The 20,018-nt window shown below is 38.5% G+C and overlaps 1 protein-coding gene across 1 annotated transcript; it reads right to left on the bottom strand.

Annotated features, from left to right (window-relative positions):
- Window positions 1–1,553: 1,553 nt before the first annotated feature.
- LOC139710693 (long-chain fatty acid transport protein 2-like) lies at window positions 1,554–13,527 on the bottom strand. The gene is made up of 10 exons (XM_071622613.1): window positions 13,213–13,527; window positions 11,307–11,466; window positions 7,597–7,791; window positions 7,078–7,236; window positions 5,679–5,803; window positions 4,670–4,864; window positions 3,535–3,625; window positions 2,776–2,974; window positions 2,243–2,340; window positions 1,554–1,861 (listed from the first exon to the last, which is right to left on the bottom strand). Exons 1-10 carry the CDS (start codon window positions 13,525–13,527, stop codon window positions 1,554–1,556), a joined length of 1,845 nt encoding a protein of 614 aa, XP_071478714.1.
- Between the last annotated feature and the right edge of the window lie 6,491 nt (window positions 13,528–20,018).

Here is a 20,018-nt window from a genome sequence, read left to right as displayed (position 1 = left end):
CCATCGTACACTCATATCATGGCTATTATTACAGAAAGCTAGTACATGTACAACATTTACAATAGACTTATAATACACAACACTGAAAAGAAAGATCCTTGACTCTGCTTTACTAGTCCAGAAGTTGTTGTAACAACTTCTGTGTATTTCACTTTTTGCAGCCCTGGTTTTAACAGAATCTCGATCTGACATTAATTTTTCCTGTGAATACGTTTGCTATATTGACTTTACTGCACTCACTGGAACATAATGAGAGTTTCTGCCTGGAAATTTTAAAACTAATGTGCTTGAAATATAGAACACATATGAATACATTAAGCAAAATAACCCTTGGTACTGAGTTGTTACTACGTATTGCATTAAAACGCAGCAGGACATTTACAGTGAAATATACCATTCACTTAAAAAAATGCAAGCATATAGCAATAAATATTGATCAGCAAGATTTAACGATACACAAAAATATGGATTGCCAATTGTCTTTGGTCAGCAGCATAAAACATGAGAAAATACAACAGCGTGCCAACACCACATTTCAAGTTCCTTTTACCGTAGAAACATATTCTGTGTGCTGTCATAAAGTTATCATGCAATCATTTGAGGTATATAGGCATGTATATGGATCTATTTAAAATGTACATGTAAATATAGAATAACACACTTAAGGAAGTATTGCTTGCCATCAAAGTACATAATGATAAGATATTTGACACAAAGCATATATTTTCTTTTTCACCGAAACTATATGCATTACGAGAATAGTAACTTATGAATACTCTACTGGACTACAGATGTATATTTAAAGGTTTCAGGTTTGGACTATTCAAAAGTTGCGGAGGGTGGATAATTTTACTAATGTCTGACCAAGTAATGTGCATTATTTGTTTTATAAAATGGTGACATGAATTAAAGTCCACGGCAGCCATTTTTGCAAGATTCCCACCAATCGGCCAGCACCAGCTCCATGCAAGCTCACTGAACCGCGAGTACTGTACAAACAATTGCAATGCATTCATACATGTTGTACAGAAGTCTCATCAACACAGCTGAGCGCAGGGCCCCGTCTTATAAAGCCTTCAAATCAATCACAAATCCCCAAATCAATCGCAACTTGCATTGCAGCACACACAAAACTTGTGATTGATTTCTATCGCAAGTCTTTATAAGACAGGCCCCAGATGAGCGGTGGTACCGTTCATTAGTACACTACTGCCCGGTGAAAAGACAACTTTAAGTAAATTGAGACCTCCAGCTAGGCAATATAAAAGATTGGTCATGTGATAGCTCTAAGCCAATCATTTGGCTAGGTGCCATAACATCATTGGTTTATTAAAAAAAAAAAATATTGTACCATTACCAATAGAATGCAGGTGTAATGAAGACAGGAGGCCACCCATACTTGATGTCACTCCTTGTTCTGACATAGTCTCGTTTCAGTCGCAACGTCACAACGTCAGATCTTATCAATCTTTTGTCTGCATCCTTCATTTAACTATGTAATACGTCAGAGGAAGAAGCCACAGCTCTTTAGGTCATGTATTGTTAAATACATCCTAAAGCCGTATATTTCCATTCAGAATATTTGCGTAAATTTGCTCGTCTACGCGCACGTAAGTTTGTGCGTTCTGGTCACACATAAAAACGGGATCGCTGACGACTTGAACGTTGAAGCCTTCTTGCACCAATTGCGTCTTCTTCTGTTTGAATGTGGCCGTATGTTCCAGCCGTGCCGAAACGCGCACGAATCGCGGACAAGCGTAGTTTGGTAGGCTGGATGTCACATGTTTGTATGTGGCGCGGGGATTGAAGACTTCGCCATCTTTGAGGGCTATGGCGGTCATCCCTGCCTTCCCATAATGCCCTGCATTTAGTATTGAAATGACAAGAATAACATCTGAGAAGTCTTGAATTGTGAAAATGCCTAACGAAGGCATAAACCATGACGAAGCATACATTTTTTTTTTTAATGGATAAACTACCAAAATTACATTACGGATTGTCCGTTCTTAGCTACTCTGACTGTTATTCAGACATGATAGCGCCCTCAGGAATATGCATTTTATAGCAGCAATTTTGTTTGAATTTGTTGCTGTTAAAATGCAAATTACACTAGTGTTTGAGTACTGCGATAAAATGATTTAATGCAAAATTAAGCTTTCAACTACTGTAGTATGACTTGAATTTATCAAGATTATGGGACTAATATGAAAAAAAATAATAATAATAATTTGCGCTGGCTTACCCGGTACGGTGACGCCATACACACTCGCCTCCAGAATTTCTGGTAGTTCGTTCAGGGTTTGAGCCACTTCAGTGGTCGCCACGTTTTCACCTTTCCACCTGCAAGACAACGTTGACATCATCGAGTGTATAATTATTCAATATATTTTCAAAATATATGTTCACTGAAAATATTTTATGAATTAAATGTTGCCTCGTGTTTGGAAATCAAGCAACTTGGCTGCTTCTGCACATAATGATGGTTCTAATCATGCATCTTGTACTTTTTTGTGTTTTTATGTAATGGAGGGCTTTGTAGAGGGCTGCCTCATACTTTTAAGTCTTTTATCCAGTTTATCAACAGAACTTGATTGGGTGAATACGTGAATGAATCAATAAATCAAATAAGTAAATTGGTAAATGAATAAAACGTCGAACAACGGACAAACCCAATTACGTCATTTTACGTTCTTATATTACAAAAAGTGCCGATCTATGCGATCGCAACGAAACGCGCTCACACTCGGCGCGTGCATTCCTCACATTAACGCCTACCTAAAGGTGTCACCAATACGATCCTTGAAGAACAGGTTGAAGTTCGCGTCTCGCACGAAGAGATCTCCGGTGTTGAAGAAGACGTCGCCATCTCGCCGCACGTTCCTGACTAGCTTTGTCTCGGTCAGGGCCTTGGAACCCACGTAACCCTCGAGTGGGAATATCCGGTTGATCGGGCATATCAAGAGTCCCGTCTCACCTAAAACACACACACAATGTCAAAAGGTATATAAAACGATTAAAAGTTAGAAAGATTGACGTTAAAAAAGCTGACGCAATTCTACAAAATCGATCAGTGTGAAATATAGATTAAAGCCATCATTAGGCCTACAGAGTTCTCACTATCTTCATGTGGCAATATTCAATTGAGATTTAGATACGTTTAAGACACACAAAAAATAGGTATAAGAGCCTCTTTTTATGTGTACCGGATATAATTATGATTGCACAAAATTCTATCCGTCGCATATTCGCTTCTATTTCAGGAATATTCTGAGAGACTTTGAATTTAAAAGCAGTTTATATAAAAAGCAGACGAGAAAATAACGACCAAGGTTACATTGTTCGCAGTATTTCATGGTATCGTGTGTGTGTGTGAGTGTGTGTGTGTGTGTGTTTAACTTCGATTGAAACGGGATGCGAATAAATACGCATTCAATGAAAATGAGCGTGTTCATAGTTTTGGTTTGACATTCTGTGTGTACTGAGTTTGTCTCGTGTGTAGAAGGCTGTGACGTCAAAAAAAGTCCCTCTACCTACCTGGCGCCACTGGTATGCACCTCCCTTGCTCGTCTCTGATTGGCTGAGACGTCTCATAATCGTACTGGATCAACTCAATCTTGCATATCGCCTACAAAATAATTAGAGAGTCATGCAAACGATAAAAATATGCATAACTTCCGATTCTACACAATGCATGTGCCCTCAGTTAGGTTTGTTGCTGTCAAAACAATTTCCACCGTAAGTGACTCCAAATCCTTTTTCCAAATTGAAATGTAAAAACTAGAGACCTATCATACTGTATAATAGTCGCCAATTATATATCTTCTTGGAAAACCACTCGACCCCCAAACAAACATACATACAAACAAACAAATAGTATATAGATCGTCACAATTTGTCATCACTCGTATATACAAAATGGACATTTCAAAATTACTACTCGGACTGTGAAATTGCCGAACGTATAACACAAAGTTGAGTATCGTACCCTAATACAAAATACTGTATACAGAAAAGGAAATAATGCATACTTTGTAAGAACGTATAACCCGAGTTAAGTTTAACAACTCTGTGCTAATTCAAAGTCATTTCAATTTCGTATTTAATGTGTTAGAGTATACGTAATTGTCCTTGAAGAGAACCAAGCTACTCTCATAGCAGACTTTCTTTGGCAGAACTAATGTACTGGAACTTTTAAGTATACATTGTAACATATAAAATATTTCATTGGAGGTACAGGGCATCATTTTCTCAATACGGAAATGGGATGATTCTTGATAATACAACGGTAACACATTCATCATACAATGCATAATTTTCAGTCTCCCTTTTATGCGCTCAAGATCATGAAAAGACAAAACCAATGTGGGTGGGTACATATTTACCCTGGGTTCTCATCTTATACACAACGAAAGCCTCCCTATAAATAGGGAGGCTTTCATAGCTTCCTTATAAATACATCCAACGAAGCCTGCATTCAAACTTACGTTTTATGCACGAGGTTAAATACTGCAGGAAACGAGCTGGTATTATGTTTGCTCTGCATGTGATAAACCTCTGTTGCAGTATATCATAAAGCGCCATGCATGGTTATGCTCTGCCAATATCTGCCTCCCAAAGAAATGATAAGTAGAAAAAAAAGAAAAAAAAGTGAAAGTCATAGGTATTGTACCTGAAGAAGTGGCGACCAACGTCCGACTGAGCCCACTGTGTTGTCGACGTTCATGAGACCGAAGTTGGCTTCGGTGGCGCCGTAGAGCTCGACGATGCGATCGATGTCGAAGCGGTCGCACACCTCCTGCCAGATGTCGGCGCCGAGCCCATTGCCGATGGCGAGCCGCACGTTGTTGACGCGGTCCTTGTCCGTCTGTGATGGACAGGAAGTAAACGGTATTGAGTATGACAGAGTCACATCTTTAAGAGTTGACTTTGTTGACCATTCCATACTGAATTCTGAAATCCCCACAGACTTAATGCACAGGCCACCAGGTTCCCGTATGGAACGGGTTAATGGTGATGATTAGCTATTGATAGTGACGTATATAGTGGTCTTGTTGGACGCTGCCAATGGTTATGATGAAACTGATGATGTTAGTAATTTTTATGACAATGATGATTACTATTATACAGTTGTTTGGTGGTGATGGCGTACGTGACACAGGTCACAGGAACAGACATATTATATTTCAAGCACATTTTGCCTATAACAAGTCTCAACATTAACGGTGGTCCGGGGCCATTGAAAATTGATGCGAACAATTCAAAAGGCTAATTGTTGGTCCGATCGGGCATCTAAAGTTCAAAATGAATTCTTTATATTTCTTTTATTTCGGGTCACTTAGTAGTCTACATTTCTTTTTTGGGCCACCAAATTTTCAAAGTGTCGAGCCCAGCAAATAATATTAAATAGCACACCTGTTTAATGTAATAGGCACACGAATCTGTGGATAACCAGAAAGAATCAAATTGAATCACTGATTGCTGCTGATAAAGAAAAAAAAATGATAGTGCTTTTATTTCAAAGAATTATGAAAGGCATAAGGGATTCTATAAATATGTTTATGCTGAGTGGTTAGTGAATATGTATTCCACGCAACGATTGATTATGTTTTCATCGAGATATGAATGTCTTACGAAATGTTTGAACGTTGAAGGATCTCAAAACTTAGAGGTAAACTCACCTTTGGTTGAGCGATGAGGTAACGAAACAGTTCACCGATATACATAAACATGGTGACGTTGTGCTTACGACAGTCGATCCAAAATTTCGACGCCGAGAACTTCCGGCGCAGCACGCATGTAGCTCCTGTAAGAAACCGTCACATGTCATAAAATGAAGTCAATTTTACATTTCGCATGAGATATAAAGTTGTATTATGTTCACTTACTTTAAAAAAAAAGATCTTAATTCGCTTCTTTCGCAAAAGTTGCGATTCATAGTTTAGTAGTATAATGAGCAAACAGTAGAAGTAGATGCCGATACTGACAGTCTCCGACCGCAGTGTCTCTACGTCTATAAAATGGAAAGAAAGAAGCTATAAGGTGCCTGCATTAAATTCTGCAAGTACCTCCTCCCCACCCCCATTAAGACCATATTAATCACAATGACGTCAGAGAATGTGACAATATCAGAAACAATGTCAAGCTGAAAACTGTTAAAAAAAAGAGAGAAAATGGTCAACAGAATTCATTTCGACAGGACTATCTGATTGGGTGCTGAAGGCGATAGAAAGTTACTTGTTTAATTTGTAATCCGGGTTTCCAGTATATTACTGGCAAATAATCACCATGCAGACACAGACAGCTTTCATGGTGATTTGTGGTTGTTGGAACGGGTGCACGTCACGAGACCGACACCCACGAGTCATACAGCCCACGAGTTATACAGCCCATGAGTCATACAGCCTACGAGTTACAATTCACGAGTTATACAGCCCATGAGTTCAACACTAAGAAAACAAGGCCAACGAGACCGACACATTTAGCCCCGTGCTGTATCTGTCGAACTCGTGGGCTGTTTTTACCTAGTGTCGAACTCATGCGCTTTATTTGCCTAGTGTCGAACTCATGGGCTGTATGACTCATGGAGCTGTTTTCAATGTCGAACTTGTGGGCTGTATGACTCGTGGGTGTCGGTCTCGTGGGATGACCCCGTTGGAACCCCGTCACCATCAGAGCTTAAAGGGATTGTATAGTATTGGTGAAGACGAGACTTTGGCTTTTAACTTTTTGTGAGATATTAAGAAACCACTTATGAATTAATAGTACAGAGCATACAATTTTAAGTGGAATTCAAAGTTTATTAGATGAAAATCTGGTTTGAAATTGCTGAGACATCCAAAAACAAAGCTCTTATTTAGATATCTCAGCCATTTTGAATCCAATTTTCATCAAATAAACGTTGAATCCCTCTTGGAATGACATGCTCTTTCATATTTCATGAGAGGTTTCTCGTTATCTCACACACACACAACCCCCCCTAAAGTTAGGTCTCAACCAAAATTATACGCTCCCTTTAAAGTATGTCATCAATACGTTAAATTGTCTATCGTGTTGTCGAAGTCGTGTCCGTGTACGCACCGTTGTTGATGACGTTGCTGAGCCCGATGAAGAGAGCCGAGATGTGGTATAGCGGAAGCGTGATGTACATGACGTCATCACATGTCATCTGGAAGGAATTGAGCATAAATCCACCGGCGAGTAGTTTGTAGTGCGTGAGTCGAGTAGCCTTGGGTAAGCCTGGAAGAAGAAACGAACAACAAAGTACTAGTAAGCAATATAGCCTTTCTTTTTCCTATTTCTCATTTTTACATGCGACAATTCACACACAAACCTAAAAAACAAACAAACAAACAAACAACCAAACAAAAGCAAATAACCAAACAAAACAAAGCAAAAAACGTCACCTCCCTGCTTATACTAACTTACTGTCCCATTTCTGCTAAAACGCAGATATGTAATCATTAAAACTGACCGGAAGGAAGCATTTTGGCTCCTGCAGTGTCGTATTAATGACAAATAACTTTTGAAAATATAACAATGTGATAGTTTAACCGGCCGAATCATCAAAATCAACAATATTTCCTCCCCGTCACTTACCAGTCGTTCCCGAGGTGTAGATGTACGCGAACGCGTCTCGTATGTTGAGGCCACTTCTGACGTCACGTGGTAAATTGGTGTCGTCATCGGTGATTTCGGACGGCAGGGGAAACCCCGGATCCAAGGTCCAGACGGATACAGACCTCTGCTTCAACTCGGGTCGGATGTCATCGACGTGTTTCGATGACCCATCTCCTGCGATATAATTACGATATTGAGAAAGAGTACAATAGAGGAGTTTGACTCAATAATTTCAGACTTTACCAAGATATCTCTTTTTCTATGCCCTTCCATCAACTTTCATGAGACTTGATCAATTTTGGCATTAGCGTATTAACTGTAGAATTCAAACAATAAGTCCCAATTTAGATTTTTTTAAATGGAAAATGAAGATAATCGTCCAATCTTCCTTTGTTCCCATAAAACCTTTTCTGTTTAGATCGGATGATGCAATATGCCCTGACCTGTTGCGGTTAGGTGCATGGTTTATAGTTAATGTTTCAATACAGGTGTATAATGTAATATACCGTGAAGACTTCGATCAAAACTCCCCTATCTATAACAGAAGTAAGACCTATTGTTCAGACGATCAGAAGTTTATCGTGGTACAATATGCATAGTGAAGAGACAAACAAACAGAAAACACACACACGCACACATACACACACAACACACACAACGAGAGCACGTTATTATGAATCCCAACGCATATACCAGTATACAAAATAGGGGCACAGTTAAAATTATGGGCCCAAGGTGATGTGAAAACCATATATATGCCCGAAGCGAAGCTGAGGGCATAGTTATGGTTTTCACATCACCGAGGGCCTACATGATTTTAACTGTGCCCCGAATATCAAGCTGTCATTATTTGTTTTATATACCGAAAATATAGATTCCGAAATATAGATACCGAAAATATAGATTCTAGTCTCTTTTACAGCACTCGTAATCAACGCTGATTGACAACGCGGCGGTCGTATCATTAGTGCGTATTACGGGGTTGCGACTGTCTCCAAACCTATTTACAGGGCACAGTTGATTCTATGCCCCGGGCACAGTAAATCATGACGTCATTTCTATCAAAAATGGGGCACAGCTATTTTCATGACTCCACTTTTAACCAATCAGATGAGAGGAATCTATATATTATGAGGTATATAATATATCCTCTGCAACTGGGGAATTAAGATGATTTTTATGGCATCAGTGACTTGTTATAATTTTTCTTTGCGATAATGAAAGTGGGTGTGTCCGTGTTGCGTGTGTGTGTGTGTGTGTGTGTGTGTGTGTGTGTGTGTTGGGGGATGAGTGTGAGTGTGCGTTTATGTATACCTATAGGAGTGAGTTCTCAGAGCCACTTTCCATGCGCCTTTCATCGCGATACCAAACAACTATGCTTTGTGACTCCACGGGGATCGACTGTGTTTATATCGGTGTAAATTTTTGTCGTTGATCTTTTCTTATACCGAAAAAAGATTTATTGCATAAATTGCGAGTGATACATGATGACTGCTACTTGTTTTATTGCTCATCACTTTTTAAACTATTACACTGCTCCCGCGGGTAGTTATGAAAGCATTTCTTGACATCGTTATACAGAGATATACCCCCACGGGGAGCGCACCATGCACGTTGCTGGCGCACCGCCAGAGTTGGGCGATGCCCAAAACACAAGGCGCAGACACTCGATTCGGTACCAATTAGTTTTGGATTGATCATCACAACATTTAAATTCAGAAAGGGTATATGCTTGAATACTGCCCTATATACAAGCGTTAAAGGCATAATTTACCATTTGCTGATAAAACAAAAACCCAGCATTAGTGCTTCAAAATAGTAAAACAGTTCTAGAATGTGAGTTTGGGATAGAAAGAACCAATGTAAAAATTTGAATCAGTATAATTATTATTATAATCAGTATAATTATTATAAGTATTGTTAGATATATATACAAAATGTGAACAATTGTTTTTAAAAAAATGTTTCTCGACTAAACCGTCTACGGTTACGGTTTATTGAGAAAAATAGTGATATCTCCTTATGTTTTAGGCTTTATTGCAAAATTTTTACACCATGGTAGGATGTTTTGTGATACAACTGACCTACCACATTATGCATCAATATGTGATATCTTGAACATTTTTTAAGTTACTGCTCCCAAAGGTAAACTGTACCTTTAAACAGCCCTCCGTCAGAAGGGATAAACATATTAGACAGATACATCTATAGCTTACATAGATTTCTTTATTTTGACATGTATTAAAATATACACAAAAATTGCTCTCAGACTCTTCTACACACAAATAAACATAATCACGAATATAAATAAAATTATTCTGAATGTGATATAATGAAAATATACAATATGTTCAACAATGATATAACAGAAATACGCCAATATAAACACTATGAAAGCAGTTATACATCTCCATCCGTGGAATCGAACTCAGCAGCCATTCTTTATATTACTTTAATACCAGTTTTATCTTTCTTGGGATTGTATCAATGAAAGAATGTTAGTCTCTGCCAAAGGCTGTCTCAAAATATATCTATTGTAAGAGAAGCGAGCAGGGGGTCATTACCCGAGACTGAGTCGAGCCACTACACTAGAGGGAGAGGGCTCGTTTGGCTTTCAGTACTATCGGCGAGATGGCCTTTATAGAAACAAAAAGTTAGTGATTTGCAATAAGCATTCGAATATAATCATCCCCCCAATCACACAATGCTTCTTCGTGAAAGCAATGATGCGGGGGTTGGGGCTCGAGGAATGAGTAATTTATCCCATGTGACCGCTTCATTGCCAAACTTTGCTAATGCACATGCTCAGTCACGAGGCTACTACTACGAAGAAACTCATCTTCACGACCAGTCCCTGATGCAACTTGCCAAGATTCATGCGCGCCGGAGCATTGTTATGATTGTTAAATTCATCATTTTCATCATCCTTAGTGATTCACCATAGAGACGCAGAATCAACTCCGCAGTAACATGCCCGTGGCTTACACACGTGTGCAACGCCAACTATGCGATCTATGACCGCCATGGGGCAAAGGGCTACATGCACGTTCTTCGCTTTACCCCTGAGATGCTCAAGCCCCCCCCCCCCTTTGTATAATATTATCTTTTACGCTGAGATGGTATTTATAACTAACAATTAATCATGCTCCTGTAGTAATGGCCTCGATGGAGTGTGTAGAATTATTCTGAACTCGCAAATGACTCCTAGATGAACTTCGTGGAATTATAGTGTCGCGAGGCTATAAATGCACACGATGCGACGCGATCCTGGATTTCGACTTGCAACCCGCAGCTTTCTGCTTTCAAAGCAGGGTCTATCTATTCTGGTTGCTTTAGTAAGTGTTTATGATTTTGAAAAAGTTGGTCGGATCGAATAAAGTCGGTGGCTTTTCGGTGCACTCAGAATGGGCTGAATTCTTGTTTTACCCAAAGTCAGAATATACGGCAATTACTAACAATTTAAGTTACTGTTCTTTTGTTCGCGACAAACGACATTGGTTTTGGTCGCGATATCCAAAGAAGCTATGGAATATGTAAAATCGTAGCCATGAAATTCCTCAATCATATACATTCTATAAAAATTGCTTTTCAGAGGCGATTTGCAAGGACCGTCAAGGGAATAATTGGCAGACATAAAACAAAGATACAAGAGATAAGAGGACACAAACCACTGGTCCAGGCATCCTTACCTGACGAGGTGACGAGGGTCGATGCCCCGCTGATCTCGAAGCAGTGGAGGAGCGACTTGGATCGGAGGTTCACGTTGAGCAGAGCGCAGGTGACCCCCAGCTTGCAGAATCCCAGTAGAGTCCAGATGAACGCTGGTTCGTTGCCAACGAAAAGTGCGACCTGTCGAGGGGCACGTGAGAAAAAGAAAAGCAAAACAAAAAACAAAACAAAACAAGAACGTCAATCAAAGGTCAAAAACTCCAATCCTTTCTCCTTCACGTAAAAGGAATGATCGTCAACAGTTCTTCAATGGAATAGCATGTGGACATGTTTGATAAAAATCTGCCTGCCTGCAAGATTCGAATATTTATTGTTTGTTTGCTTTTTTCCCCCTCCTAATCCTCCCAATTTCTCCGCATTATTACAATAGATAGATAGATATAATAAGAAAGATGAAAAGATAGATTCATGATAATAGATACGTAGAATGAAAATTTAAAAAATTGATACATAAAAGTTGATAACGATTGATATGATTGTGCAGAAATAAATCAAGAAATCAATGAGATTACGGTTCTTCCAATCGTGAACATCCATGACGTGCTTTTATTGCAAAGGTGGCAATTCATCATTAATATCACAAAAAGACGTAACCTCTGATAAGCCGCGGTAAATACCATTTTTTAATAGCCTTAAAGAAAGGCAGTCATCACTTTCCCTTTCCTAGAAACGTCTGGCATTATCATCATCGCGCCTTTTTCTCTTTGAAATGAAAACGTGCAAAGCTACATGACGCTATCATCATGTGTCCTAAACATAATATCCGAATCATTACATGGTGCAAAACGTTTCCGGATACTAATAGGCCTATACCTGGTTTTATGGTACTGGATGTATACGCAGCAGCCGTTCAATAAAAAAAAAAAAAAAAATGCCATTTTCAATTTATGTTTGGATTTCACTTTGTTGCCGCTTGGTGGCACTGACCTGCATGCATGGTCACGCGTCACTTGAACGCACGCGCCAAAATTTTGCTCAATGCCAACAGACGTCGTATAGAAAAAAAAAAATCAAATGTGATAAAAGAGGGTTATAAATATTCTTGAAAAGAGGGTAATGGTTAGAATCCTACCCCGGGAACACGTGCATACATGCTGCAAATGATTGTATAGTTTTAGCTAAAGGGATGCTATTTGACAAGAATGAGCTATTTGAAATTGATGTGTAACGATGCGATTAGCCTTGACCTAAGACGCACCTTGCGAATATTTTATTGGGGTCACTCTTCACCGCTGTCATACTAAGATTTTAAAGTGTCAGTTGGTAGAAGAATGCATTTTTTTAAAAGCACAATCGTGACCACTGAGAGAAGTCTATATCGCTCGACCGCACAAGCCTTTTCCATTTTGCTTTAACCAGGGAGGTGGGAACACCTCCCTGGTTAAACAGCCGTTCTCGAAGCTGTCATGTATGTGCTTCTTCATTGCATAACTGATCTCGGGAATGTGACTGACCCAGGAACATTATGTAAATGTTGATTCTGCCATCAAAAGCAATATAATAATTTAAGATCCATAAAAAGGTGGCATGATTATTATAACTGTGATGAATATTATCATTTTGTCAGACGCTTCTGAGATATAGGTCGTTTCTTGACATACAAACGTGCTGTTCTGACATGTTTGTTTTGAAACCAAAATTGATATTCATATTCGACTTTGGCTTTTAACTATAATGGCGTGTTAAAGGTATTATTGCAGTTTCGATAAATTTCAAATGACTTTTGTGATCTTTTCTACCACGAGGTCTTATTAAAGTTTTCCCCTCATTGCCACCTTATCGATCTCGTTTGAGGAGCGATTATTGATCTATTCAAAAAATCTACTCTCTTTCTCTCGCTTTAATATTCATGTCTATACGCCTCACCTTATCACCTCGTTTGAACCCAAGGCGTTGGGCCATCCGAGCAATCCTATTGGCTCTCCGGTTGATGTCGTCATAGCTGTACGTCTTGTCCTCGAAGATGAGCATCGTCCGTTCGGGAGTTTGAGCGGCGTGCTCCTCAAAGCGATCGGCGATCGTAAATGGTATCGCCATCTTGGCGTACCGTGACAGGGTGTGCTGTCTGCGCAGTTGGGTGAGAATGAAGTTGGCGTCACTGATGATCGTTGGGTACCGTAGACGCACGCACACCATCAGGCACACCGCCAAAAGGAGGACCACGCCAAGAATTTGCAGCATTGTTCTATTCTTCTGCGCAGCTGTTCACAGAACAATAAATGATAATTATTGGTGTGTTTTTTTAATTCCATTCTTCTTGAATTCTCAGATTGTAGCACACAGAGGACGTGTTGAGGACCTTCTGATAAAATAATAAACATCAGCAGACTATATAGATAATTTGTCAAATATATACTTTATATCGTGTATTACCTTTGTCTGGATGGAAATAAAGTATAACTGAATTGCAAAAAAGGAAAGAAAGAAAGAAGAAATGACGTGATATTCATTTGTATTCAAAGCAATGTCTTTTATATTTTATTTTGTTATCTTATGGTAACTAAGATAAGATGATTGCATTGAGGGCATTCTATCACAGTAATCAAAGAAGTCCTCGTGAAAACAGTCTTTCGACTAATGATTACTTATGAGAGTATAAAACAAATTGATCTTAGGACCATTATAAAAAAAGAAAATAGATTAGTTTAGACATTAGAAAAGTCCATTTAGAATTCGTCTCTCATGTTTTCTGTGTTAAATTCATTCATTCAAACAAACCTCGTGATAGCAGGTGGTGGTGCAGATTTAGATTATAGATGTAAATTTGCTCACACCATCAAGTACTAAACGCTTATATTATTGGAACCTATACATCCTACAAGCTTTGCTTATTAGTAGGTTCCTTATAACATCATTACACATCACTTAATTATGTCCTTATACATTTGTGCAATTTCGTTTCGTTTCTGAAATCAAATGGAATATAAAACTTGCATGAAATATGGAATATGGAACAAGAATAAAAAAAAGTGCCAAAAATGCCCTCACGTTTGCACGGAAAGTCTGCTGCAATATCTGCCTACCAATCTCTTGGCTGAAATATTCCTGTATCACAAGTGTCCAGACATTACATTGACTCCGTGTTTGCTGCTGACCGTCGGCGATTTGCAGTCTGTTTATTTTCCCGTCAACTGAGCAAGATATAACTCAAAATTGGCCATGAAACTACGGCCAGTGTGTATCGGTATCCAAATTATTTGTGTTCGGAATGCCATATTACTAACAACAATCATCCACGGGGACCACTGAGTGCTTCGCATTTTCCACGAAAAGGAACGTTAACTACTACCTTGACCACTGGGGGTCAAGGTTCAATGGACATTCATAAAATGGACGTTACAAAACCTTTAACCGAAAGTACTTTCTCCGTCACCTAATCCCCCCCCCCCCCAAAAAAAGGGGGGCACCTTAATAATGGAATGTTCTCAACTGACGAATGGAAAAAGATATAGAGGCTATATATACAATACACTGTATAATATTGATATCAGTTTTTGCCTTGGCGCATGCGTGAGCGTGGGAGCGTATAATTTTGTATTGTGTGTGTGTGGGGAGGGGGGGGGGGGTGAGGGGATAAAAAAAAATGCTGCACAAATTATCAAACCGACACTGGATTTGCATTTGGGGTTTTAGTTCGATCCTGTATAGGCATATAGAATGTTCTATTCTGGAGTCTTGTATAGAAAATAAGAATATTCGGAAGCATGAGAGCATAATGGAAACATTAATGCGTTCGGAATGAGAGAGAAATAGATGGGGGGGGGGGCAACTGCAAATTGCAAAGAGCAAATTGAGCAACATCGATTGTAAATAAAGAGTGAAAATGACGGTCAAAAAGTTATCGATTTTATCAGTGTATAGCGATATTTCTACAGGGCTATTGGTAACACTGCGTGTTGAAAAGACATACATGCAATAATTACCAAACACCATGTTCTCATTTTTCAATTGACGCCGATATTATTTTCCAAAATTTAAGGTCAAGTGAATTTTCTCAATTTCAATACATGCAGAGAATAGTGTTCGCCTGCCCTTGATAAAACGTAAGTCTGAAATATTGTCTAAGTGACTGAATAAAGCTCCCGGTTGAAATTAAGGAAAGAAAATAAATACAGGGTTAAAGTGTAAGAATTATAACACTGGACGTTCAAATTTTCTGGTAAATTTTGTTTTCAAAATACTTTCACGCGTAAATTCAAATCAAAGAGGGCCATTCCACTTGATTTGATTGTTCCTTTCGTTTGCATCATGTCATGTTATCATTATAGCCTGAAGTAAAAAGTCAGTATTCACAAGGTTCTTATAGAGTCGTATATTGATAAATAAGAACACGGTAAAAGAAATAATCAAAGTCAAAATTATAAAAAAAAAACTGAAGATATTTAAACATGTCATTTGATATGAATTTATACCAAATCATCACTACCATCGTGGTGAAGGTCTCAAAACTGCATAAGGTGTGATTTCCGGCGCATGATACCCTGTAGACTGAAAACAATCTTTAAACCCTGCTTTGTACCAACTGGGACAGAATGACTGAAAGTTTACTGACGAACAAGGTTTGATCTAGGTAAGAAGAGTTATTCTATCAGATTTATTTTACCTTATCCTAGACGACACACACTTCATTTCTGGGATTTATATTCTACCTTATTGTGCTTATTTCCTGGTTGAATGTAGGATTGAGGTAATTAGTAATCAACTTATTGAAAATAAGTAGGCCTACAGAGTTTAAAACCAAACTTCCGATAGCGTTATCTATAATATCCGAGAAAAGAGAATGAGAGGTCCACTAAAAAACGATAACTGTGTATATCAAGTGAACAACTCGCGCAATTTATGCAAACACTGACTTTCTTAATTACAAAAGTAAAAGCAGACGTAATTCAGGACAGACATTACAAAACAGACGGAACAGAAAAAAGCGTAAACACACACACTCACACACACACACACACACACACACACACACACACACACACATAAAAACGCAACATTATATGATTGCAAATGTTGAAATGCCTTCAAACTGATAATGAGCAATAAGAGAAAAGACGAGCAAGAAAGTGTCACGGAATAGCTGGTGATTCCCTATGAACAGCTGAAAAATTGAGCTTGCTAATCACAAAACAGAACAAAACGTTCAATTCATTATCTTGGGATGATACTTGAAATTGTCGTTGATGAATCAGAAACAATACCTCGGCATAATAAGGACTCAAAAAGAAAAAGTTTCAACTTGCGTAGAAAAGAATTCAGCGACAGAGTGCTGTTTTGTTCTTGTTGTTGTTGTTGTTGTTGGTGGTGGTTTTTTTTTTTCAATCCTGAATTATTGAAAAATGTATGGCCTGTGCATTATGAATGTATTTTGAGCTACTAAAGTTCTTACGAGAGGTAAATGAAAGTCATTAGGCCCCTACCCCTTTATGGATGATACAAATGAAATGGTGCGTTTCTTGGAAACATGGAATCGAAGATAAGATGGCTTGACTATAACCGATACATCAGAATCTTGGATGCAGTCAAGGATTGTGAGAGCAAAGAATATTCGTAGTGAATATACAGTATAGGCCTACGTATTAGAATTGTCAGTATACATTCAGGGCCCTCAGAGGTATATTTGACATCTAATGACCTGAATAGAAAACGGTGTACATTTAGGCCTACACATACAATCATAGTTCTTAGTGATCAAGGATGATATTGTATGAATGAATTTCGGAGAAAAAACAACAACCTGCAAGAGGTTTCCCAGATCAAAATGATAAGGAAAACCCTCTCCCTTCCCCCATAAAGAATGAATATAAAGTCGATTACAAATATACCTTTAACTCTGTTTCCCTCTGTAAAACACGTTTATACCACCACCACCACCAAAAAAAAAAAAAAAAAAAAGGAACGGAAATAGGCAAACTATTACAATGTGTGCTTTAAACATAGTAAAAATTGTAAATAGTTTTCGGTATACTCACCAATTTCTAGCCAGAGAAGATACGAGAATCACGCAAAGGGAGTTTAGCTCCTCGTCTCTCTGAGCGACCAACAATCTCGTTCCTCTCAGTCCTCCTCGCACCCCGAGTGAATATACTATTTTCCTAACTTGATCCTTGCGTTGCACTTGGACCTGCCTTTCCAAATTCGTGGTTGACGTTTGAAGCAGTATGACTTCGTCCGACTAACAGCATGCTGATAATATACTTTCAAGTACCGTATCGCTCTCATTTATATTCCTGGTGGCATATTCTTCACAAACTCGTACACAGCGCGCGCTCAAGGACGACAAAGAAACGAAGCGTCCTGATTGGATGAAAGGTATAACACGTAAGACTACAGTCATGACGTGTAGCCCTCGAAAGCCAACCGCCCTGGGAGCTGCGTACGTCATAAAGATATTACACGTCAATGGTCAATATATTTCTTTACATATTTTAAAAGTTGAAGAAGGGGGTAAAAAAAAATGCTTTATTTCTCAATTTGCTTACATTTGTACTTCCTTTTGGTGTTGATATTTTGTCGTATCAGAAATTTGGTGACACGACATTTGCTCCTGCAACTATTGATCCGGTCTTATTTTCTCCAAGGACTTATACATGTAGTGTTCGGGTAGACTTATAGAGTTAGGGTTGCGATAAGGTTTTAGCTTTAGTTTGATATGAGATTAGAATTAGGGTTAGGGTTACGTTTGTAGGTAGATTTTATGTTTGGCTCAGGGGGTAGATACTTCATGGGAGCAATAGACGCAGGAGCAATGTCATGGAACCATAAAGAGGGACGCGCAATTATCATTATAATGGAAAGAGAGGTAGAAAGAGTAATCTTCGTTTATACTTATTAATGTATGAGTGCTTTTCTCACTCTTTATTTGATCTATGAATATTACAATCTGCAGTGTTGAAGCAGATAACATCTCATGAGAAATTTAAATGAGAAAAAAAAAAGATAGAGAGGAAAAGTTTCTATGCGTGTGCTGACAATGTTCTTTCACACCAGAAACTCTACGTTATAATACCCATGACAGTCAGTCTCATTGATGGGGATGCTATCACTTCAAAATCACCTTGCGGAAGATTTTAGCTTGATGATATCGGGGGGAGGGGGGGGGGAGACATAAAATGCTCTCCATTGTACAACTGATATTATGGTATATATTCATATAAGTACTGTATGCTATTGGTGTCCGTGAGGTGTTTATCTTCTTCACTTTTCTTTGTTCCGAATAACATGGACACCGTTTCAACTACCTCTCTCCCCTTTTACGTGTGACGTTACTGTCGAATTCAAATAATGATTCATGCGTTGAGTTGTTTTTATTGCAACTGACAGACATTATCAATTGCTCTTCATGGACGTAAATAAACACCAGTTATTAGTGCCCGAATATACATGGTATACTAGTAGCCATAATAAAAAAGTATGGGCATACATTCTTGAATGAGATTCGATCTAGCATGATGAGGTGGAAAGTGGCATGGTACCCGAGTTTACCAGTATAGTCTCTTTGGCCACTTCCAATTTAGCAGGAGTCTCGAGGGTTCTCGCTGCTCATGGTAAAGACCACAATAAATTCCACAAATCCACACATGGTGCTGTTGATTTGTTTGTTTGTTTGTTTGTTTGTTTGTTTGTTTGTTTGTTTGTTTTATTTAAACACGGGTTAAAATACTTGCACTCAGCCGTTAGGCTGTTTTTCAGCAAGTCCGTATGATATACACTGTACAAAAAAAAAAGAATGTGGTACAGTGTACACTCAACGTATAGGATAAATTATAGAGAATAATCAGTAAAACGAAACAAAAAGATAAGCGAAAAAAAATTATACATTTACGTCGATGAAGGGGAATTTATCAATCAGTTGCAAGTACTGTCGAAATGAATGTCTATCAGCTGGTTGTTGTTGCTTTTGTTCTTGTGTCCAGTGCTTTTTGTTTAAGGGATCCCTTTCAGTTCGCGTGTTTCTATCAAAAAGCGAGCAGGATTTTATGCCTGTGGTTCAGAGTGGGTGAAAACCATAGAGCGTCTTCTTGCTAAAAATCGTTATCTTGCATTTCCGCATGGTATTTCGTTGGTTGATCTATGGACCTGTGTAGGTCCATGGTTGATCCACTCCTTTTTTCCCCCTCTTACATCCTGTCCTATGACTATACCAGGAAGAGAGAATCCTTTAAAGTCACATTTCCCCCCTCTCTCTTCTCTCCCTATAAAATCGCAGCACAAGGCATGTTTATTCGATGATGTACAAAATTTTTCATGAATTGGTACCTACTTAGGCCCTACTTACGTTATAAATCTACTTACAAAGAAAGCCGTATATACTCATAACAACTTTGTGAGAAATTCCAAAACCTAATTCTCAAAATTGTAATCGTACGTTTGATATATCGTGACATTAAATCATACAGTGATCTGCCTTTGTCTATAGTCCAGCAGCCTTGCTAATTTCAATGAGGAAATTACAAATCGTGTATGTATAGATTCTGAACTGTAAAATAGTAGAATTATTCAAAATGAACTGATTAATATATGCTTTTTAATTATATATATATATATATATATATATATATATATATATATATATATATATATATATAACCCATCAGAGCTAAGATGAATACGGGGGGGGGGGAGAGAGAAGGGGGAAGGGGGAAAGGGAGGGATTGTTCTGAGAGATTGTC

This window comes from Diadema antillarum, unplaced genomic scaffold, assembly GCF_040938485.1.
Source record: "Diadema antillarum isolate AM-2024a unplaced genomic scaffold, OU_Dant_1.0 seq00001553_RagTag, whole genome shotgun sequence".
In the NCBI taxonomy this organism is placed as follows: Eukaryota; Metazoa; Echinodermata; class Echinoidea; order Diadematoida; family Diadematidae; genus Diadema; species Diadema antillarum.
The sequence above is the reverse complement of the archived record's forward strand: the minus strand, read 5'-3'. Positions and strand labels throughout refer to the sequence as shown.